The following is a 21,599-nucleotide window of genomic DNA, read 5'->3' on the forward strand; positions in this document are numbered from 1 at the left end:
CTAGTGCAGACAGGCCCAGGGTTTCTGACCTTGCCACGGGCTGACCCCTGGATCCTCACAGCTCAGTGACAGAATCAACCCGAGGCCCGAGGCCGGCGGGGCGGGGCGCTGTGCACCTGGCCGTCAGGTACCCCCCCGGCTAGCTGAGTGGCTGCCTGCGGAGGGTGCGGCGACCCAGCCCAGCCCAGCGAGGCAGGCATGCGGGAGCACGGGAGCGGCGAGCCGGAGCCGCCCAGGACAGAGAGCGCCGGGCACGGCTGCTGCTGGCACTGCGGCTGCAGCTGCCAGGCGACCGGGTGTTTGCTGCCCCTCAGCCCCCTTTGCACCCAGCGGCGGCCGGGCTCCGGCTCCGGCTCCTCCGCGTGCAGCCCGCTGTGTCCCCGGCCCCGTGCCCGGGGGCTGTCGGGCTCGCCCGGCGGCGGGTGGGTCGCGGCTCCGGCCCCCAATGACGCCCCTCGCCCCTGCCGCCAGGCCGGGCCGCCGCCGTCGCCTCCTCTGGCTGCTGGGGCTCGTGGCGCTGCTGCCGGCCGGCGCTGGCGGTGAGTGGCCGGGCCGGGCCGGGGCGGGGCGGGGGGCTGCAGTGCCAGGGGCCCGGCGGGGCGGAGACTCGGGGCCGCTCGCCAAGGGCTGTACTGTGGCCCCTGAGTGTCGCTGGGGCCTTGGAGGCCCCGGGACTATTGCGGGGGGGGACAATTGAACCGGTTCCGCCCCGCCCCAAACCCTCAGTGACAGGCGGGCCGGGTCCTAGATTTCTCCTCATGGGCCCGGCGCCCCTTCCTGAGCTCTGGGTTTCAACCCCTGGCCGTGGGCAGCTGCTCTGTTCTCCCGGGGTGCTGGGGCTCACCAGGCTGCTGGCAGGCCCTGCAGGGTCTGAGGCCCATGACCGTGACCGCAGCTGTGTGAAGCACTCAAACTACATGTTTCCAGTGAGTTTGTTTTTCTTACAGGGCAGTGTGGGGCCCTGCCAACGCTGAGCAGTGCCATCTCCTCTGATACCGATCGCACAGAGGGCTTCCCCGTCCACACAACAGTGACATACAGGTGCCGTGAGGGCTTTGTTAAAATCCCTGGAAAATCAGACACCTTCGTTTGCCTTTCCAACTCCCAGTGGTCAAACATCGAAGAGTTCTGTGGTCGTAAGCATTTTGTTTTTCTTGGGAACAAACTTGGTGAAGCTTTCTTTTGCGTATGAAATGGCAAGTTGTGTTGTCACACTGAACAGGTCTATTTGAAACTGCTTTAACAAATTCAGTGCCAAGGAGGAAATAAGGGGCTGGATCAGAGCCAAGAGAAGCTGGATCTTGGAGAAGTTACAAATGGGAGGGGGCAAGGTTTGGGTACAGTTAGGATGTATGAGTCCATCCAAACAGTTGAGTCAAAAGTGATACCCAGATTACAGCTGACAGGATGGTGGATTTTTATCAGTGGTGCCTAAGTGCGGAGAGGGGAAAGGTTTGGAAGGGAACACAAGCTCAGGTGGGTTTGCTTTTTTTGCCATGTATACTTTAAGCCGTTGGCAGGACATCCAGAAGGGAGATTTGAGAGTCATCAGTATAAATACAGCGTCCAAAGCTGTAGGAGCAGACAAAACCACAGAAAGATAGGATTCTCTGCTCAGACCACCTTCTTTTCCTTGTATGTCCAATCAAACCCTTGCTGAAGTGGTACTGGGAGAATCCACCAAACTGGACCTCAGGACATGAGATTGAAGGAATAACAGGAAAACTGTGAGAAGATGGAATGAAAAAAACAATAGATGATATAGTGTGAAAGCCAATAATAGGGATAATCAGTGTCAACAGCCACTGTGAGGTCAGGGAGGATGAGAATGGAATAGAAGTTCTGGAATTGAGGCAGAAGGAAGATGGGGGACAACACTTCAGTGAGTGAAGCTGCAGTAGGGTGGAGAACATGGATTCAGAGTGGTGGAGGTCTAAGGCTTAGAGCTGGGAAAGAAGATCTGTGCAGTGGTTGTAAACAGAATGATCACTTTGTTTGGAGATGAAGGGGAGAAGGGAAATTTTTCCTTGTCTGTCTTCGTGCTGTATGTATTCCACCCATGCCTTCCTTTTTCTTGAGTGCTTAGTTTTTCTTCTTTACACTGTATTTTGTGCCACTCACTGTGCTTGGAACAGCCCCCCTCCCATAACTTTGCCTCTCTTCATTAAATAAATTAAATTTTCCCCCCTCCACACACACACAGTTTATGAAGTGTCTCAGGTATAATGATCATATGCCATTCTGTAACTGTACAACTTATGCCACTAGATCATAAACTTTTTGGCTGGGTACCTGTTATCTCTTTGGCACACTTCACTTATGTTACAGCACCATTCACACTTAGTGATTGTGTGTTTTTATATATAAATAGAAAGCTAAAAGTACAGATTTTATTTTTACCTGCCTTTAGAGCTAAATCTTTCAGACCCTGTGCCTTTTTGCGTTTTTATTGCTAGGTGGCTGTCTTGAACCGCCAAGGTTAAAGTCTGCTGTCTTAACTGAGACAGATGCGAGCAAGAGCTACTATCCTGTTGGAATCAATGTGAGTTATGTTTGTCGCCCAGCTTATGAGAGTACTGAACTGAGTCCTGTCATTACTTGTCTCGAAAATGTAACATGGTCTGAAGCCCCTGAGTTTTGTTTAGGTGAGTGAGTATCTTTTATTACCTTTCTGTCTCCATTGATCTATGAGCCACCTTTGGGGAATTAGGACTGTCTTACTTTAAGCAGCTAGTTCACATTTCAGCACTGGCTTCTTTGACTTGTTGTTAGAAATATGTTTTAGTCAGTTGATTGTAAATTTCAATTGAACTTTAAATGGAGGTAGAAAAGCAAAGTGAGTACCACTGAACACTAGACAGTTAGTACTTATTGTAGTTAAACTTCTCATTGTGTTTGTGATGTATTCCATTCCCTATTCCTTACTAGGAGTAGAATATCACAAGTAATGCAGTAAAGTTAGTACCATGCTGTGGTAATTGTCCATTTTAAAATGGTAAGCACTGTATCCCTGAAGCCTATATGTGAAGTAAGCTAATACTATTGTATTTTTTCTTAAAATTGTAAATGTTAAAAAATTCTACCCTCAGAAACAACTCATGCTGTATACAAGTCAACCAAACTGAATCACAGTACTAAAACTAAATCCAGTATTTAAAAGCAATACGTAGGGCAATGCTTTTCGGATCCCAAAATACATAGTAACATAAAGAAATGAAGAAAAACCTGGGTTTAATTGAGAAGAATACCATCATTTTTTTTCAAACCTGCCTATATCAAGACTGTATTAGTTGAATTAAATCCAAAAACCTACATTAATACAGGGTTAGAGAATGTCGCCAACTGAATGATCAATCTTAACTTCATCTCCTTGCATCTGTGTATTGGATTATGGCTTACTGTTTGTCAAACGGAATAATACTGATGGGAATTCCTTGTGTAGCCTTCAAGACAAATAGTCTGCCTACCTGATAAAGAAAATACTTTATGTGTATAATAGGCCAGATTCTTTTATGTGCAAAAAACTTTGTGCATCAGGGCTGAGATGTTTACCCAGTATAATCATAAGTACTCCTTGCATCTTTCTTTGTGACTGCCTGAACACGGCATGTCTGTGTTGATCTGCATGTGGAAATAGTGAATTTCTGATATTGTGTTCTTTATGGAAATAGCATCACAAGTAACTGATCGTCTGAGGCAGAGGGGATCTCTGCCATTAAAGTTGATAAAGTGATATGATTAGATCTTTAATATGAATAGACTATTCACCATTAAATGAAATAGGATAAAGAGAAACAAGATACTGAACTAGCCAGATCGTTGGTCTGACATTGCCCTATTCTCTCCTAAATATGTTATGAGGTTTTCCAACATCATAATACGCTAATACTATTTTGTTCTTTTACAAGGGAAATCTTGTTATGTTCCAAAAGGACCAGAGCACGGCAGACCTGATGATACAACAAATCACCAATTTGGTGCAAAAGTATCCATACTTTGTGATGACGGGTGAGTGTTAAACAACCTGTTCTGATTAATTCACAGAGCTTCTCTTGGTGTAGAACTTCTAGTGACCACTGGAAAATTAAGAATAGAAAGTATGGTCTAACTTTGAAAACTTAATCTGAACAGGTTCTACAGATCTGCAGCCTTGCCCTGGGGTATCTATTTAAAAAGTAGAACCCTCAAACTAAGTTAGCCACATGTAGCTCATGACCCCTCCCTCCCACCTCCTCTTGAAAGATTAAGTTGGGAGGAAGAAGGAATGGCTATGGTGTGGAGAATATTAGATAACATGCCGAGACAATGTTTTTATGCATGTGGTTGTGGGAAGTAAGACTTGGTTGAATGTGAGAGTGATTTAACATCTGATGACTCTGTAAAGGTTGTTAGGAGCCATCATGGAATATTGATTCAAATTCCAGCAATTGGATGAGAACATTTTGGAAGGGAGAATTGAGATGTGCTGGGCAGAAGTAGCTTTTTCAGGGAGTTGGCAGAAAATGGACTCTCAAGACACTACAGACTAATACTTGGGGGAACTATAGGAGTCCAGACTATTGGAAGGGGTTATTGAGACTGTGTTTGGAGGACCAGGGACACAGTAGCTTCAGAGAAGAAAATCTGAACTGGGATCTATAATAAACCTTTCCTGTGCTTGAGAGGGCACCTCTAGTTGAACAGTAAATGAGTTAATTCATGGGTTTACGTGTAATTAATGCAGTAAGAGTTGTTAAAGAAGTCTGGATTGGCATTATAGTGATTGTGTATTCCTGAAGTGGCCTTCAAAGATACTCAGCAGCTCCTGGGAACTGGGTCCTTGGAATATAGGAGCAGAGTGAGGGGTGACACTATAAAACTTCCATCCGTAAAGCTTGGTGGTAGCAGCAGTTATCCAAGCCCAGGGTACAGAAAACCAAGTTATCCAAGCCCAGGGTACAGAAAACCTGGCATCGTGACACAGAAGGATCATGAGTTTTTCTTAAGTTTGTTCAAGTAGCTGATGTAAGAAGCTATCATAGATTATGGGCAGGTTGTAGCATCATTAGATTGTGGAAGTACTTTGTGGACTTCAAATAGTTGAACAGAATGTCTTTCACTGGCATGAAATACCTGATATGAGCATGTGCATCATGATTTAAATTAATATATGGTTTTGGTTTTTTCACTGTATCACAACTTCAGTTGATTTGTGCTGGCAGCAAGTGTTAGATTCTCTGTGATGGGATCAGAGTTATTGGGAGGAACTGGTTAGATCTTCAAACCCCACAGAGATTGAGAGACAGAGAAGGCCTTTCCCCATAGGTTAGCCATCAATCTTCTTTTTTAGCTGATATAATAATGACAATTGGCTGTTAAATAGTGCTTTTGTCAGCTATCAAAGCACTTTACAAAGAGGGCGATATCATTATACCCATTGTACAGGTGAAGAAATTGTCTGCCAGTGAAGGATTTGGATTTAAATGGGCTGATTAGGGGTTGGGCATTTAGGATGCTCAGCTAATGAAAGGGTGGCAGCAGGGGAACAGCCCTTGGGGAGCTACCTTCTCCCTCCATTATTGCTGTCAGGAAAAGTTATCTTTGGCTGTTAGTTTTAAGTTAGAAGAAAAGTAGTGGTCAGTTGGCCACATATGACATTTGTGTCCATCCCTGTTGGTTCCTGCCTTCACACCAAACTGGTGAAACAACCAGAAGAAACCAGCTTTAATAGGTAAGCCTCTCATCTGGTCCTCTAAACCTACTTGCTAAAACTCTAGCAAAGAAGGCCACAACCTTCAGCCTACAATATTAAAAGGTAAAACATAATGAGAACCAGGTGACTTCATTGCCAGCATTCAATACTTCCTGGGCAGGAATTAGCTAGACGTCTAGCTAAAAGGTGTTAGAAATGGAGTGCTCTTGACTGCAATCGAACAGCAGAGGCAAAATAGGAGGAGGAATGGTGGAATTTAGCGGTCTGAGCCAAGGACTCCTACCTTAATTTATATGGTGAAGGTATTGCATGCTGATGGCACACATCTTGAATGCTGCACTGTGGATTGGAATTATGAGGTGAGACAGCCTCCTACTCGGCAAGCCCAAACCCCTTTGACCCCTGTGAAAACTTTGAGAAGAACAGTCCAAAAACTGCTAGTTTGCTTGACATTCTTCACGTTCAGGAACTGGTTTAAGGACCTCTTGCCCCTGCTGGAGATGCAAGAAATAAGCACTAAAATGATTCAGAGAGGGTGGGGACCTATTTGTTTCAATTTGCAAAGGTTTAACAAAGATATTGCCCAGAAATTCTAAGCATCTGGTTAGTGTGTAGGTGAATAACTAACTTGGTCTTTACTATCTTACATGCACCGATTTGCTTGTTCTAAATTGGCTTTAACAATTTAGGATTGCTACTCAGCATTGGTTGGTCTTCATGATCATGCAGGTTCTTCTAGAACAGGAATGACCCTAATCCGTAATTAATGACTTCCCTTACTGGCAGAAAGAACCACTTTTCCAAATTTCTGAACTATTACAGGAGCACTTAGAGAACTAAAAAAACCTTTTTTTCTTTCTTTTCTCTAGATACAGAATAATAGGGGACCCTTTCATCTGGTGTTTGTTTAACGGAGATCAAGTTGAATGGAGTAAATTTCCAACTTGCCAATGTAAGACTATCACCATGGTTTTAAGAAGAGCTCACGACAGGATGAGGATGCAAAAACACCCTATTACACATCTTTCATCTGTCTTTAATCTTATTTAATTTGAATTATAAGTGCATCTTGTAGATGTTTATGGGAGTGGAGAGACTGGCTGAAAATTTATGAGGATCCACCATAGTGCTGATGCCCTGTGTGGATTCTACAATTCAAACAAAACCCCATAGGCACCCTCCATCCCTTCAAATCATTCTCCTGGCACTGTCTCCTGTACAGAATCCAGCTGGCGTAATGTCACTTACTCATTACTGTATGCAGAATACTGCAGTGGTGGGGGTTTAGTTACTTATTCTTCGTTAAGTAATCTATTCCTCCTTTGAAGTCCTTCATCCTACTTTTTATTTAGTTAGTGTAATTCCTCCTTGTTCTGTTCTCTTTTCCTAGCCAAAAAACCTGTACTCCACATTCAAAATCTGAGGCTATTTTGGGGTGAAACCCAATAATAAAACCTCTTCCCAATTTATTTGCTTTAACTTTTTTTGTTCTTTTGGACACTACCTAGGCATTCCGTCAATCGGGCTATTGCTATCTGCTCTAGAACCAGCTACAACTAAAAGAAATGTCCTAATTTAAGCTTTCTCCTTCTGGAACATTACAGGAGCCCAACATTGTCCTTCAAGGGTGTCAATCAAGGAGCCTTAGCTCTTTGTATCTGTTGTTAGAGAGGGGTATAAGTTCTGATAAAGCTGTCTCACGGGATTCATTTCATAGGGCCAAAATCTGCTAGAAGAATGGAACTGGTCTGAATAACAGCTTCAAAGCAGAAAGTCCTCAGACTCTGAGGGAGATAATGCCGTGCATTAGGTTAAATGTTAGGGCGTGCAAGACTTTGTAACGCGAAATCAGTATAGTTTGACAAGAGCAAGGCCCTAAAAGCAATGCTAAGCCAGAAAAGCAAGAGTTAAGACCTCTCAGGAGAAAACCCAGACTCTGCCCTCTGCCCGACCTTAGGCCAGAGGAGGAAGTGCCTTGGGGTCTGGAGCATCCTGAGATGACCACAGACATTTGCTAATGCTTGATAAGCTAAAAGGTCCCTATTTTAGTAATAATAAAGGGGAAGTAAAACTATGGCTGAGTTCTTTGTGAAGTAAACAACTAACGTCACCTTATTCCAGAAGGTCCCTAGCTAACTACAATAGACTAATAGACTAAGTGTTAAGGCCCAATCCCTACTGGGATTGAGATATACGTCATGTATTACTGGGTAAGGCTTGCTGCAAGGTGAGGGGGAAAAGGGTATATCAGTCCCCCAAGAGCCTCCCCAAGCTGAGACTCTCCGTGGATCCGTGGAGGCGCTAGCGGATGCCTCGGGCAGGCGATTCCCATACGTCACCCGCTTATCAGAACGAAGTATGGGTCTCCCTCGTTCTTGGTGATAAGCGTCCCTGCACACGTTTAGATAAGGCTAGCTTTCTTACATCGATGGGCCCCCAGGAGTATATTGCTGTAGGTATCCTCTTGGCAGGTCTCTTCCTTTCTTAAGGTTCACTTCTCTGTTCACTAACTGCAGCTGCTGCTGCAGTTGCTCAGCTTATGATAATAATAAGTCCTGTGCCTATAAGTTGCTACTTTATATCCTTGTGGTTAATTGTACTTTCACTGTACTTTTCACCTTAAGACTTGTGCCGGAGCTGCAGTTCCTGTATGGTAAAGGACTCCCGCTCCTGTCTGTCTTTCTTATGCTATTTCATGTAATAAATAAGCATTTTGACATCCTTTTGCCAGTGTGCTCCATTCCGCCACTGAGATAAAAATACCGAACACTACATTAAAATACAGTGCTGATTACATTTTCAGATAGCTAAATTGTTTTCCCTTTTTGGATTGATCATACACAAATGTTTACTTAATCTTTTCAATTCACCTTTAACTGAAATGTTGATTAATATTCATGATGCCATTTTTCTTTCCTTCAGTGATTACTTGTTCTCCTCCTCCTAATATTACCAATGGGATGTACAGTGGCAGCAGTGTGGAGAACTTTGACTATAACTCATCAGTAACTTACAAATGTAATAATAATTTCTTACTTACTGGAGAAGCCTCTATTCACTGTACAACTAAAGATAAAACCCACGGAGTCTGGAATGGGTCTGCCCCTGAATGCAAAGGTAACTAGCATCTGTTTTTATCTTCCTCTTGCTTTACTTTCTCCCAACAGAAAAAACAATATTTTGATTGCTAGGCAAACCCTAATGAGAAATTTAGGTATTAATCACCTAAATATATAACTTCTTGTAAACCTAGTTACTTTTGGACACTTAATTCTTAAAGAATGGCTGACGTTTCACATACACACAAAGAGGAAGGATTAAGATTGCATAGGTGACCTTAATTTAATCATTTTCTAACTTCTGAGTGCTTATTTTGCAGCCTGAATAACTTTTCTCCTGCTGTGGGTTTTATGTAATATCTGAGTTTTTTAAAAAGAAAAAGAATTCTATATAGAATCAGAGAATATTAGAATTGCAACCTCAGGAGGTCATCTAGTCCAACCCCCTGCTCAAAGCAGGACTAACCTCAGCTAAATAATATAATGTGTAATAATATAATAATATGTGAATGTAATACCCAGTCCTGTGCGTCCATGTGTCATTAGGGCTTGACTCTTGAACCTACAGCACTACAGCATATCACATAAGTTAAAGAACTAATTTTGATTGCTGGCAGCAGGAGTAAATTATTATCTGAGGACCAACCACTAGAGAAGGATGCACATCATGCTAAAACAATGGATTATATATGAATGGGACCACAGTAACCAAGTATTTCGACTTGGCAGATTCTTTCTGAAAGGCTAAGTGGATGAAACTTGTGTCTCAATACTAGAGATCTGGGTTCTCTTCCTAACTTGTGTAACTTTTATTCAGTGAGGATGCCTTGGTTAGTGGTATCTTGGCTTTTGATGGGCACAGGATTATTAACATCAGTCATTAGAAAAAAATGAGAGTTGAACTCATCTCCTGGTTCCCAACACAGTGTGCCCTCTCCTATGCCAAAGGTAATTTGATGTGAGAGAGAATGAGACATAATGCTGAGTGGCACATGGCAAGACCTTGCAGAGAATGCTCAGTGAGGATAGCATGTTCACGGATTTTGAAAGTCACTCTAGTAAATTCTGATAAGTAAAAGAGAAGGGAAATGATAGATTTTGGCAGTTTGTAACTCATGTTGACAGCAAGAGGCACCACCTTGAGCCTTTCACATCCCTGCTGTAAACCATGGAAGTGATGGAGCAATTAAAAAAAAAAAAGAGAGAGCGAGAGAGTGTGTCTATAAAGAGGCAGATTCCTAAACATCAGTTTGGGAAGCTCCTGACTCTGAGCGGCTGGTTGGAGATAGGAAACTGATGTAATGTTCATAACTGTTTTTTCCTCCTCTTTTTGCTTAGTCATAAATACCCAGGACAAACCCACAACGGTTCCTGCAGGAGGAGCAGACGGTGGTGGCAATGCCTCAGGTAAATTGGAAGAATTTTGATTCATTAGAAGTCTAAAATTTTAGGTTCAGATTTCCACTTGAATAAAAATGAAATGCACAGTGTGACGATTGTTTTAATTTCTATAATTCTGCTATTCACAGATGCAAATATGTTGATGCTCACCTGGTGCTCACTAAAAACTTGATAAAGGGTTTGTTTATTCATTTGCATGCTCTCCCTTGGCACTGATGACATTTGTCTGGTCTATGAGACCTTTCTTGGTCTATGAGCATTTGTACATTTACTCACATGGGCATGTAGGAAGAAGAGTTTAGCAGTTGACAGTGAAGGTAATGATGCATTCCCACCCCAGGTAAATGGGTCCAGAATTGTCAAACCTCTCAAAGTGCACTAATAAGAGAGGAAAGAACAGTCTAAAAAAGATATCACTTTACCCCAGTGAACCTACGACTTAACTTTAAGCAGAACCATGTTCTCTTACTAGCTGTTGGCAAGTTTGGATGCTGGCAACCTAAGTGAAATGAGTCGTAAGTGTCCATGCAAAAATTGATCACTTGGTAGAGGTGATTCTTTAAAGGCTGAGTTGAACTGCACTGGACACAGAGTAAGGATATTTAAAGTAACCACCATTAAGTCAGGGTTGCCTATCAAGGGAGTATGTTTGTGAAATCGGCACTGTTTTTACCCCTCAAGAGGCACCACCTTGAGCCTTTCACATCCCTGCTGTAAACCATGGAAGTGATAGAGCACTTAAAAAAAAAAGAGAGAGCAAGAGAGTGTGTCTATAGAGATACAGATTCCTAAACATCAGTTTGGGAAGCTCCTGACTCTGAGCGGCTGGTTGGAGATAGGAAACTGATGTAATGTTCATAACTGCTTTTTCCTCCTCTTTTTGCTTAGTCATAAATACCCAGGACAAACCCACAACGGTTCCTGCAGGAGGAGCAGACGGTGGTGGCAATGCCTCAGGTAAATTGGAAGAATTTTGATTCATTAGAAGTCTAAAATTTTAGGTTCAGATTTCCACTTGAATAAAAATGAAGTGCACAGTGTGACGATTGTTTTAATTTCTATAATTCTGCTATTCAGATGCAAATATGATGGTGAGGTTTGCATCTGTGAAGCATAAAGCAAAGCTTATGACCCATGTTTTACTGCAGATATGCCATGTGCAAACTACAGTCAGGATTTCAAGCTCTTTAATGCTTTTAGTCTTCAATGACATCTTTATGACTGAATTTTAGGGCTTCTAATCTGTCTTCTCTTTCTCTGTCATGCCATTTGTAAAGCTGTGTCCTCCCTTGGCAGTGGTGACTCTGTGCTCTCCTGGTTTTCCTACCTCTTTCATTGTTCCTGCACCATTTCTTTTGGTGGGCCTTCTCCCCTTTTCACTTTCCAACGTTTTCCATCAGCGCTCTGACCATGGCCCATTCCTCTTTTCTCTCTGCACCTCTTAGCCAAGTGACCTCATTTGTTGACATGCTGTTGGCTACCACGTTCATACTGAAAAGTTCTCAGCTCTGCCTCTCCACACATGACCTGTCTTCCTCCCTCCAATCCTGCATCTCAGCTCACTTTGCTGACATTTCCTTATGGATGTTTTGCTAATAATTGAAACTTAACATGGCCAAAAGAGCCACTGGATGCTATGTAATGTCAATAATTCCTTTAACTTGCCATTGTTGGTTATCTAGTTTCCTGCAAGCATCCTGGCAGAAGTGGTGGGTCATGAAGAGGGACTTGAATGCGAAGAGGGGAGTGGCCTTGCGGATAAACACATTGGGGTGTTCGTGCAATTAGGGTGGCAGAAAGGGCAGAGGTGTTTGTTTTGAAACTTCCAGGAGCAATGCAAAACCAGGTCAGGTCAGAGAAGTAGGAAGAGGTTGAGTTAGGCAGGCAGTTGAAGGTGGTTAGAAGAAGTTTGAACTTGATGCCGTGGGGAAGTTGGAACTGATGGAGGTATTCAAAAAGAGTGACACGGTGAATGCTGTGGGTAAGGAGTATTATTGTATTGCCTGTTGGCACCTCTAATGAGAGTGATGGGGGCAGGGACCATTTATTTACTGTGTTGTTCTACAGCACCTAGCACAGTGGGGCCCTGAGTTGTGACTTGGGCCCCTACATGCTATTGTGACACAACTAACAGTAACAGTATTGGCTGCAGTGGTGAGTGGCATGTGAAAAATCTTCTATCACTATGACATCCAAGCACTGATCATTTCAGCAAAACACGCCCTGTGTCTTATATGTGAATTTTATTGGGGCAAAGAAAGTTAGTTTCCAAATCCATGTGGTTATCTCAAGGATGAGAATACAAGAGTGTGTAATTTACAGCTGAAAAAATGAGCTCTTTAAATGACGATTGGGCTAATGCACCTAATGCATGTGGATATTCTGCTTTGTGCAGACTTGACGGTATACCCAACAGAGAGGAAAATTAAAGAAGATGAAGTGGTAAAACATTGGGAGGGGGTTGACTCTAGCCTATTATTCAGCCTGACAGTGATTTCACTGGCCTGCTTGTAGGCTCTTCTTCATATGCCTTTGGTAGAGAATATGAGCAACTGTGGATTTGATTCTTTCAAATTCAGTGTGTTTTGTCCTGTACTTGGCAACACAAATTTCACTCCAGTCTGCTTGTTGGTGACTGTTGATGTCTTTACATGTGTGGCTTGTCTGTCGGGTTTGTTTGATATTTAAAATGGTCAGTTGCATGGAGACCATCTCCATTATTTTATAAAACTTGCTTTTCTGTACTGGTTCTGCACTGAACATATCTGGCAACTCTTCTGAGCATCCAGTTGAAGGTGAGGTACTGAGGGGAGAGAGAAAACACTTGAGCTGTGAGACTGCTTAGCGCAATGTCTGGAGTGAGCAGAGGAGCTTGGCTGTAAGGAGCTCCAGCGCTGGAGACAGATTTTGATTTGTTCTTCAAATACATTACACTAAGGTACATCTGAATGTTGCTGATCCATGTGGCTGAATTATGTGCATGAGATTGGAATGGCATTGAATTGCTGCCAAAAACGAACTAGAAAAAACCCTCCCTTCTAGTCAGTAACTTGAGGGGGGCCTCAACTGTAAATTTGTTTCTAAACCAGCTAGATTTCTTTTATGTGGTGGTGGTGGTTTTCTACCTTCTTTTCCCCCAACAGCCAGTTTCCTGCCTGATTTTTAACATGTTTTTCACTGGGCTTTGTATAAACCACAACAATAAAACTTTAGAGATCAAACTATACATTTCCGCCAACACTGTGAAACCTACAGTAATGATGAGCAATATGGGCATAAGTGAATATGTACACTCCATTTTTCACATTAAAATTATTAACATTAAGAGCTGTACATTTGTCAGTGATGTATTTTCCGAGGGAAAATGGGGTTCTAAATTTCCAAGAGCCATTGAAAGGCCACTTTAGGGTAAGAAGTGCTATTTTAATCTTCATATGGTTCCCTTAAACATGTTAATCTGAGCATTCCTTTAACATGAGACTGATTTCTGAATGCAGTTAATTGACATTCGTGACTGTAGTTCTGTGCAATCTGTGCCAAGGAATGGATTTACCCATTCAGTAACTTCCACAACAAGTGGTTAGACACTAAACAATCTTACTCTAGTAAGGACAGCAAAAGTCTGTCCCTTCAAACGATCTGTTTGAATCATTTTGAAATACAGATTACAGCACTCTTTACATCTATGATACGAGATAACATAACACTAATTTATGATGACATGGTAGGGCAAAAATTGTGGTACCTGATCTAGACAGCCTGGGTATAATGACTCTGGCCTGCCTTAGTATTTTGACAGACATATGGCTGAGCAGGGCAGGTTTGGTAAATGAGAGCCTAGGAGCATGTTCAAGAGAAAACTTAATATCCCATGATACATACTGCAGAGAACCTTTAAACTCATATTGTTTCCTCCATTTACGCAATGGCTTTCCTGTCGGTATTACAAGGTACGTATGTATATGATCCCTGGAAAAGCTCCTTTCTTCATTGTGAGGCTCTCGGGGTGGGGTCGGATTATGGTTTCCTACAGCTAATGATTATCCATTTTAGAATGTGGTGTTAACAAAAAATTAAGGCAGTTTTTATGTAAATATCTGGTATAATCGAGGGTAGTAAGTGTGGCTTCATACGCATGGATTGTGTGTGAGTTCCTGTCGATTCTGGACAGGAATTTGGTTTCATATTTTAACTCACGGTTTTTGTTTTTCTCTTTAGGGCCTGGCATTGGAATTGGCACCGGTATTGGTATTGGTATTGGTGAGTAACTTAAAACTGAAAAACTCATTCAATACATTGAAGCTCTGACTGCATTTTAAGATCTGTAGTCAAGGCTATTTTAATATTACCATTTCTCCATCTCATAGAATTTTTTCCCCTGCTTAATCACTAAATATTCTGGGATTTAGGGTTCTTGAATTTCTTTGCCATTGACTAACGTGTCAGTGGTGCCATGTAAGAGCACTGCTGTTCTCTGGAGACAAACCTATGTTAATACTCTTAGCTATTTTCTCTGTCTGTAGGCTCATAATATATTCATAATATTCGCCTGAGCTAAGCGGTCTGTTGTGAATCTATCTGAAATTTGTGTGCACAATACTGGGGAACAGAAGGGGAGTGAAGAATTTCATTTCCCCCTAAGCTTCACTTCTGTAGTTCAATTTTTGGATGAAAATACTTTCTCACCACTTAGGACGGCATGTTGTCTGGTGCCTACCAAAATTGAAAGGGCAAAAGCTAGGAAGGGAAGTTATAAAAAGATCCAAGAAATTGCTTCATAGGTTAGAAGTGATGATCTCATATTGTACAGGGAATTAGAAAGAAGGCTGTTACTGACGCAAGTTCTCACCATGCAGAGTTAGTCAGACTGCAGTGGTTTCCACATAACAGATCTTGGGTGGTCATGCTAGCATATTCAGAATATATTTCCTCCCTCTTGCCCAGAATTCCCACTAATGATGTAACTTAACTTTGGGGAGCAGATTGTTCCCTATGCAGGCACCTGTTCATCAAAGCACTTCAACAGGTGCCTAAGTCCTATGGAAGTCCAAAGGAGTTAGGCCATAGCGTAGCATTGTCGAAGAGCAGATAATAAAGGCCCTATGCATTTGGATCAGAACTGTGCTAGATGCAGCTATTACAAGCCGGGTTCTAGCACTTGCCTGATCAATGTGGACAGTGATCTCCTTCTGAGACTGTGCCAACTCAACTCTTCTGTAGCCTACATCCCAGTCAGATGGTTCTAAGATGCAGCTGACCCAGTGTGCGCCATAATGTGCCAAATCATGCAAGCCATCCTAGATATTGAACACAACAATACATTCTAGGACTCTGGTTGAGAACTTAAACACCTTGCAGAAGACTGAAGGAAAGAAGTAAAGCAACATCTTGGATGTGAAGTAGATTGAATACTAAGCATTACTCTGGATTAGCTAAGAATCTAGACAAACCTTCAGCTATATACAGAAGTATTAAAGACTTGATATATTAGGATATCCACCATTAGAACCATTTTCTGTATTAGGTAAAGTTTTTGTGATTTTTTTTTTTTTTTGATCTGCTATATACGAGATGGGCTTATTTATCATCGTAAGGGGGAAAATTGTATGCTATGAGACAATCTGTCAATGGTGAGAGCAAGTTCCAGAACTGTGGAAATCCACAATTGTCCTTCACCAAAATGTTATGTTTTGTTTAATTTTTGTTACTAAATTGCTTGCTTGTTTTTTAAAGCCATTCTTTTTGTTGTGTTCGGACTTCTGGTGTTTGCAGTTTTGAAGAAGATAAATAGGTAAGACAGCCCAAGATAAAAGAATTTCTTTATGAGATTTACTATGCCTGTTTAGATGACTGTGTCTTTTCATGCACGTACCTAATGTCAGAAAAAGTCACATGTTTGGTACTCTGAGAATTGCAATAATGTGGCACTGAAGGGATGCCAGTTAGCTGTTAAATGAAGATGGTGTCTAGAATTACTTCTACATTTTTGCTCATGATAAATTTTAGAGAAGTTTTACAAAGCAACTTACATGGGCTGTTTTCTCCACTAACCCTGTTATATTTCACCTAATGCTTGTTTGACACTCCAGGAAAATCTATTCTGTATTAGAGAACAATAGTATTAAAAGGGCTGCTTTGCTTGCCTTTGTCCTGAGTGTTTGTTAATTGATAACTATGTTTGCCATTTGCATTTGCTGGAAAATAAGCATTTTGTGTTATACAGAAATCAGTAATATATTGCATGAAAATCAGTCTACTGAATATTAAGAGTTTTACGATAGATTTATGTCCGTTGCTTTATAATCTTAAAGTTCAATTTCATTTGCTAAACCAAATAACACTACTTAACAATAGAACAGGGAAGTCTAATCTGTGCTTCACATTAACTTGTGGGGGAATGAACTAGTTACTGTGCAGGTTTTTTTGGTATTCTGTAGGAAATTCAGGATCTGCTTCAGGGCATCAAACTATTATCCAGCTAGTCCTGCATCCAGCTACCTGCAATTTCCAATGCTTGTGGTTTCCAAGGCATGCAAAAAACACCTACTATAATACCACTATTGAGTTGTGTAGAAGTGTACATGAATGTGGGGAGAGGGAAACAGGAGGAAAAATTGACTCCTGAGGTTATCCTATTACATCTGCTGCATGATAGTTCATTGACCCCTCTCTTAGAATTCCCAAGTAACAAATGGTGTTGCATATAATTATCTTTTTCTTTAAATCTAGTGGTACCGCTTCTTCAATAACCTCCTGCAGCAGTGAATTCACAAGTTCACTACACATTATGAATGTTCCTCATTATTTGATATATTCAGCATCTGTATAAAAAATTCCTGAAAACAGAAACCTTTTAAAAAATCCTTATTTTTAAGACAGTGACGCAAAATTCTGGAAAATCAGCCGACAAATACTTCACAAAAACAAGGTTGTGGACTTCTACAGCTCCTTCCCCCTCAACAACATCATAACCTTCTTGACTGCACATTTTTTCTCTTTAGATAAGATAAATTGTTTTCAGATTACATGATTCAGTATTTATTGTTAAATATAAATAAATGCTCATGTGCCGTGATTTGTGCCATATTAACATACAAGTCTTTTAAAAGTGGGACATAAGCTTTTAGAAACCCTTTTAAATTTATTTTTTTCTGTCTTTATTTTAATTTTGCAAACATATTTTATTCAATGAGTGTGCTCTCCTTCCCTGCTGTTCAGATCTTCTATTATAAAACCTGAAGCTCCACTTTCCAAGAAAATATGAACTACCAATGGGTGAAACAAAACCTAAACTGGGTCTGGAAAGGTATATTTTTAATAGAAAAATATCTTCCTCCACCTAAAAATATGTGGCTGTTATATTCTCCATAAATGTTATCTGAGAGAATAGGGTAGATTTGTACAATATTAAATTCAAATTGAGATTATAAGGTACTTCTGCAGGTTCTTATTTCTTCTAACCTTTTCTTTCTTGACTTGAACAGAAATGTTGCATGTGATATCATTGTTGGGTTAACCACTAATATACTAGATTTCTAATATAATGTTTTTCAGCATCCACAACAGACTTGAACATTTTGGGTGCTTTCAGTCTCTTAAATAAGGTTTATTGAAAACCAATATCTGTCTAACATGTAAATGTCATCTCTATTTCATTACTTCCATATGTCCATTTTAAGATTGAAGGAACAAATCATATTGTGTTCTTTGGGTGAAAAATAAACACACAAAACCATTAGATTTTATCCAGCACGGGGACAAACACTAGTTAATCAAATGGATTATAGAGCACTGTGAGTGCATAGTATGGGTGTTCTGGACCAGATAGGTAAACTAGTCGAATTCCTCGCTTGTTCTCTTTAGTACATATCACAAAGAGGTTCAAATGATGATTTCATAAGGACTTGACATGGTATTTGCACTGGCCATTGTTAAATAAGATGGATATATAATATGACTAGTCACTGAAACTAATATCCCTCTTTAAAAATATAGCTTACATAACTCTACATAGCTCCTGGGTGTAGTGGGGAAGTTCCAAAGGAATTCTTCAGATCAGCTTTATTTTATAGTGGGGAGCGGAATAAGGAGGTGTCATGAATAAGTCTGGTTCTTTTATGTAATTAATGTTTTTCATTGTTTGTCCTTGCAGTTACTAACTCTGCTCACTAATTAACCCTAGCCCTGTTGTATTCTCCTACTTTTTCTATTGCCTGGGAAATAGTATGACTTCTGCTTTAACATGAAATCAGTTGAAGATATATTTCTATTATATACTATTGTTACATATCAGGTAATTTATTCATTTAAAAGTTAACATCTATTGACTTTTTAAGACAAAAATGAATATTTGTTCCTGAATGCACGGGAAAGTACAACATAGGAAAAGTTTAAAGTATTATTTAGACTAAAGTCTAAAGCTGTGAAAGACTAAAATATAGAACTATTTGGATTTTAACTGTTATCTTCCTTTTTCAGGAAGAAGGTCTGATGCTGGCTAATGGCTATTGCTTACAAGTTAACAGACAATAACATTGGAAGAAAAGTTAGGAAATAAACTTCATACGTTTGCACTGAATTCCTGTAGTGAAAATAGATCCCTCTCAGGCAACCAGTGTTCCTTTCACTACAATGTCTTTCCTCCTTTGAACTGGAATTATAATAGGAATCCACTGTATTTGAAAAAAGCAGGGGAAAAAAGGGAAGTGGATCATCCCTTTTGCCTTTAAAAACTAGTTTCTGAAGACAGCAAAGGCGGTTGGCAGCATCAAAATTACTTGCTGTTGTGTACACCCAGTTGGTTCTTTATTCTGTGTCTCTGTAGTGCTAAATATTTCACCTGTTAAATAATATGTTAGCCATCTGAGTGTGGCATAGTTTAGATTCTAACTTTTTAGCTGCAGATGGCAGGAGAGCCTGTTCAGATGCCTGCTTAGACTTCCATCAGGAAATTTGAATTATAAGTCTTTAGACACAAATTTAAAGATGCCAGACTCTAAATAGAATGTTGTAGATTCTTGATGTGACCTTTCTTCAGATTTACTCTTCATCTACAGATTTTTGTTTGAGTGAGACTCTCCAGATAAATCTACCTTTTGTTCCCAGCTTTATAACTTCTATTTTTTACACATTTGATATATAGTGTCTCTTCCTTTTAGTGAAAAAATAAGAGTGAAGTGTGTGAATTTGCATAGGGTTCCAGAGATGTTCAGAATACTCACCACTGAGTTTTTGATAACATTTAGTGAGAATAAGAAATTGTTTCTTTCCTTACAATCCACTAGCACTTTCTAAAAAATAAGCACTAAGATCACAAGTGTACTCCATAGCAAGTTCTCCAGTAGTTTAGTGACTAAATTAATTTTATATTTTAGTAAACTGTCTTTGTAGAGCTTAAAACAAGCTTTTTAAATTCAGGAAATGGCACCCTCTGCTGATAAAATGGAGGTATTATAATCTAACTCTGTTGTAGTTTATTTCATAATATTTATATTCTTTATTCTTTTTTGCAATCAAAACTATATAGAGTTTTATCTAGCAATATGAACAAATCCTTCCACAAATGGTGAAACTGTAACTGAAGGAATCTGTGGGATTTACAGTGTTGTCTTTGTTGATGTCTTTTTCATAAATAAAAGGAATATTGAATAGAAACTCTTTTTTCCATACTTTTTACTATAAACTGATTATTTCGAAGTGATGTTGAAGTCTAGCCTTCTGTCCTGATCTCATCACTAGAAGCTCGCAGAACAGAAGTTTGTCCTTTTCCTCTTGCAGATAAGCATCTTTGTTTCCTAGGGTGCAGGGATTCTTCCTGACAAATGTGAAAGGGATGCCATTTGGTTGAATAATTCCTGGTTGTCCAGAGACCCCCAGGATATGTCAGATGGTGATCCTACTGCTGCTGAACTGCGATCAATGCTCTGGCATCACCTATAGCCACAACTTTCCCCCGTCTCCCTGCCTCCTGTTACAGTGTGAGCAAGCAATGTGGGGGGGGGGGGGGCAGCCGTAGGTGGTTCTGGGGCTTCTGACTAATTAGTCCTTCTGACTAATTCACCATACGGTCACAGTCTAACAAGGACAAGAGGCTCTGTCTGGGGATGCAGCTCCTCTGGAGCAATGTGGGGGCATCAGTGAGGGAATATGTATGCTTTCCATTCCAATTCCCTCCAGACTATTCCCCTGACCTCCCACCACATCCCTTGCTTCCCCAATGTCCCCCACATAATAGGGGAGACCAGGGCCCCATTGATGTATTTATTTGAATTTTAAACCACATTTTGGTCCTATGCACTAGACCTCAGCTAGGGCTCTTTCTGATTTATTGTATTTATTGCAGTGAAGTAGCAAAAAGAAATGTTAAGAAGGTTGGAATTGTGAAAACAGTCCCTTATTTTTTCTTGTTGGGGAAAACGAGCCTTGCAGTCTGCCCCAAGGGCCAAACTGTGAGGCTACTGTGATCCAAGTAGCTCTCTCTAATCCAGCTTTGGAAACAGGCATAAAGCTTGATCTGAAAGGTCAGGAAGGAATATTTAAGGAGAGGGATGGGTAGTGACTACAAGATTTTTGAGTAACGTTTCCCCGTCAGTAAGGTGTTACTCCTTTGATGAGGTGTTTTTAAATGTGTAACTATTTAAATCTCTCGCACGTTGGGTTGCAGATGAGACCTTCACATACGGGTTCCACAGAGAAGGAAATGACAAAAGGAAGGGAACATGAGAGCGGAGGAAGGAAGGTTAATTTGCAGGAGTAAGAGTAGGGAGATCTAAAGTGTTTCCACGCTGCTTTTGAATCTACCACACATGGCATGTTGTTCATTTGTCTTGCAGTAGCACCTAAGAGTCCCACTTGTGGACCATTGTGCTAAGTGCAGCACAAACAGAACAAAAACATGGTGACATTCTGTTGTAGCTACACCACTACCCACTGTCCAGTGAAAGTCAAGCCTCAAGGTCATTGTATTGCAGCCAGTCTTTGCTAGTGTATTTGGTGTATGCTTGTTTCACTGCACTTCACATCACGTTTGGTTTAAATGGCTACTTAGGTTAGGAGACTGCACACCTCAGAAGCAGCTGCTTATTTTAAACTGTGAGTTATGTTTCTTACAGGGTCGGATCCTGCAGTGTGCTGAGCACCCTCCACAACTAGGAGTGGACAATGCTTAGTACCTTGCATGATTGGGTCCTGCAAAATGAACTTCCCATTCAGCTTGAGTTACTGTGAAAGTTAACTGAAGGTGGTGGTTAAATCTGTAACAGTAAAGAGAGCTGTAAAACTGTTAAGCATATCTCACTGCCCAAAACTAAGAACTATGCACCAGGAATTTTGATAACTTGAACACTGGGACTTTACAAAATAGTATTTTGTCTTTGGGTGTGCATGAGAAACACAGCACGAGGGTAGAGACAGAAGGAGCAGAAAACAAGACAGCCTGAACAAGCAGC

The 21,599-nt window shown here is 40.9% G+C and overlaps 1 protein-coding gene across 1 annotated transcript; it reads left to right on the forward strand.

Annotated features, from left to right (window-relative positions):
- The first annotated feature begins 304 nt into the window (after positions 1–304).
- On the forward strand, positions 305–19,800 carry LOC137142487 (complement decay-accelerating factor-like). The gene is made up of 11 exons (XM_067531891.1): positions 305–539; positions 948–1,136; positions 2,457–2,645; positions 3,909–4,008; positions 6,562–6,644; positions 8,615–8,809; positions 10,090–10,158; positions 11,041–11,109; positions 14,371–14,412; positions 15,925–15,943; positions 18,631–19,800. The coding sequence occupies exons 1-11, from the start codon at positions 446–448 to the stop codon at positions 18,641–18,643; spliced, it is 1,062 nt and encodes a 353-aa protein (XP_067387992.1). The 5' UTR covers positions 305–445; the 3' UTR covers positions 18,644–19,800.
- Positions 19,801–21,599: the final 1,799 nt, after the last annotated feature.

This window comes from Emydura macquarii, unplaced genomic scaffold, assembly GCF_026122565.2.
Source record: "Emydura macquarii macquarii isolate MOO-44397 ecotype Brisbane River unplaced genomic scaffold, CSIRO-AGI_Emac_v2 contig_3220, whole genome shotgun sequence".
Lineage (NCBI taxonomy): Eukaryota > Metazoa > Chordata > Testudines > Chelidae > Emydura > Emydura macquarii.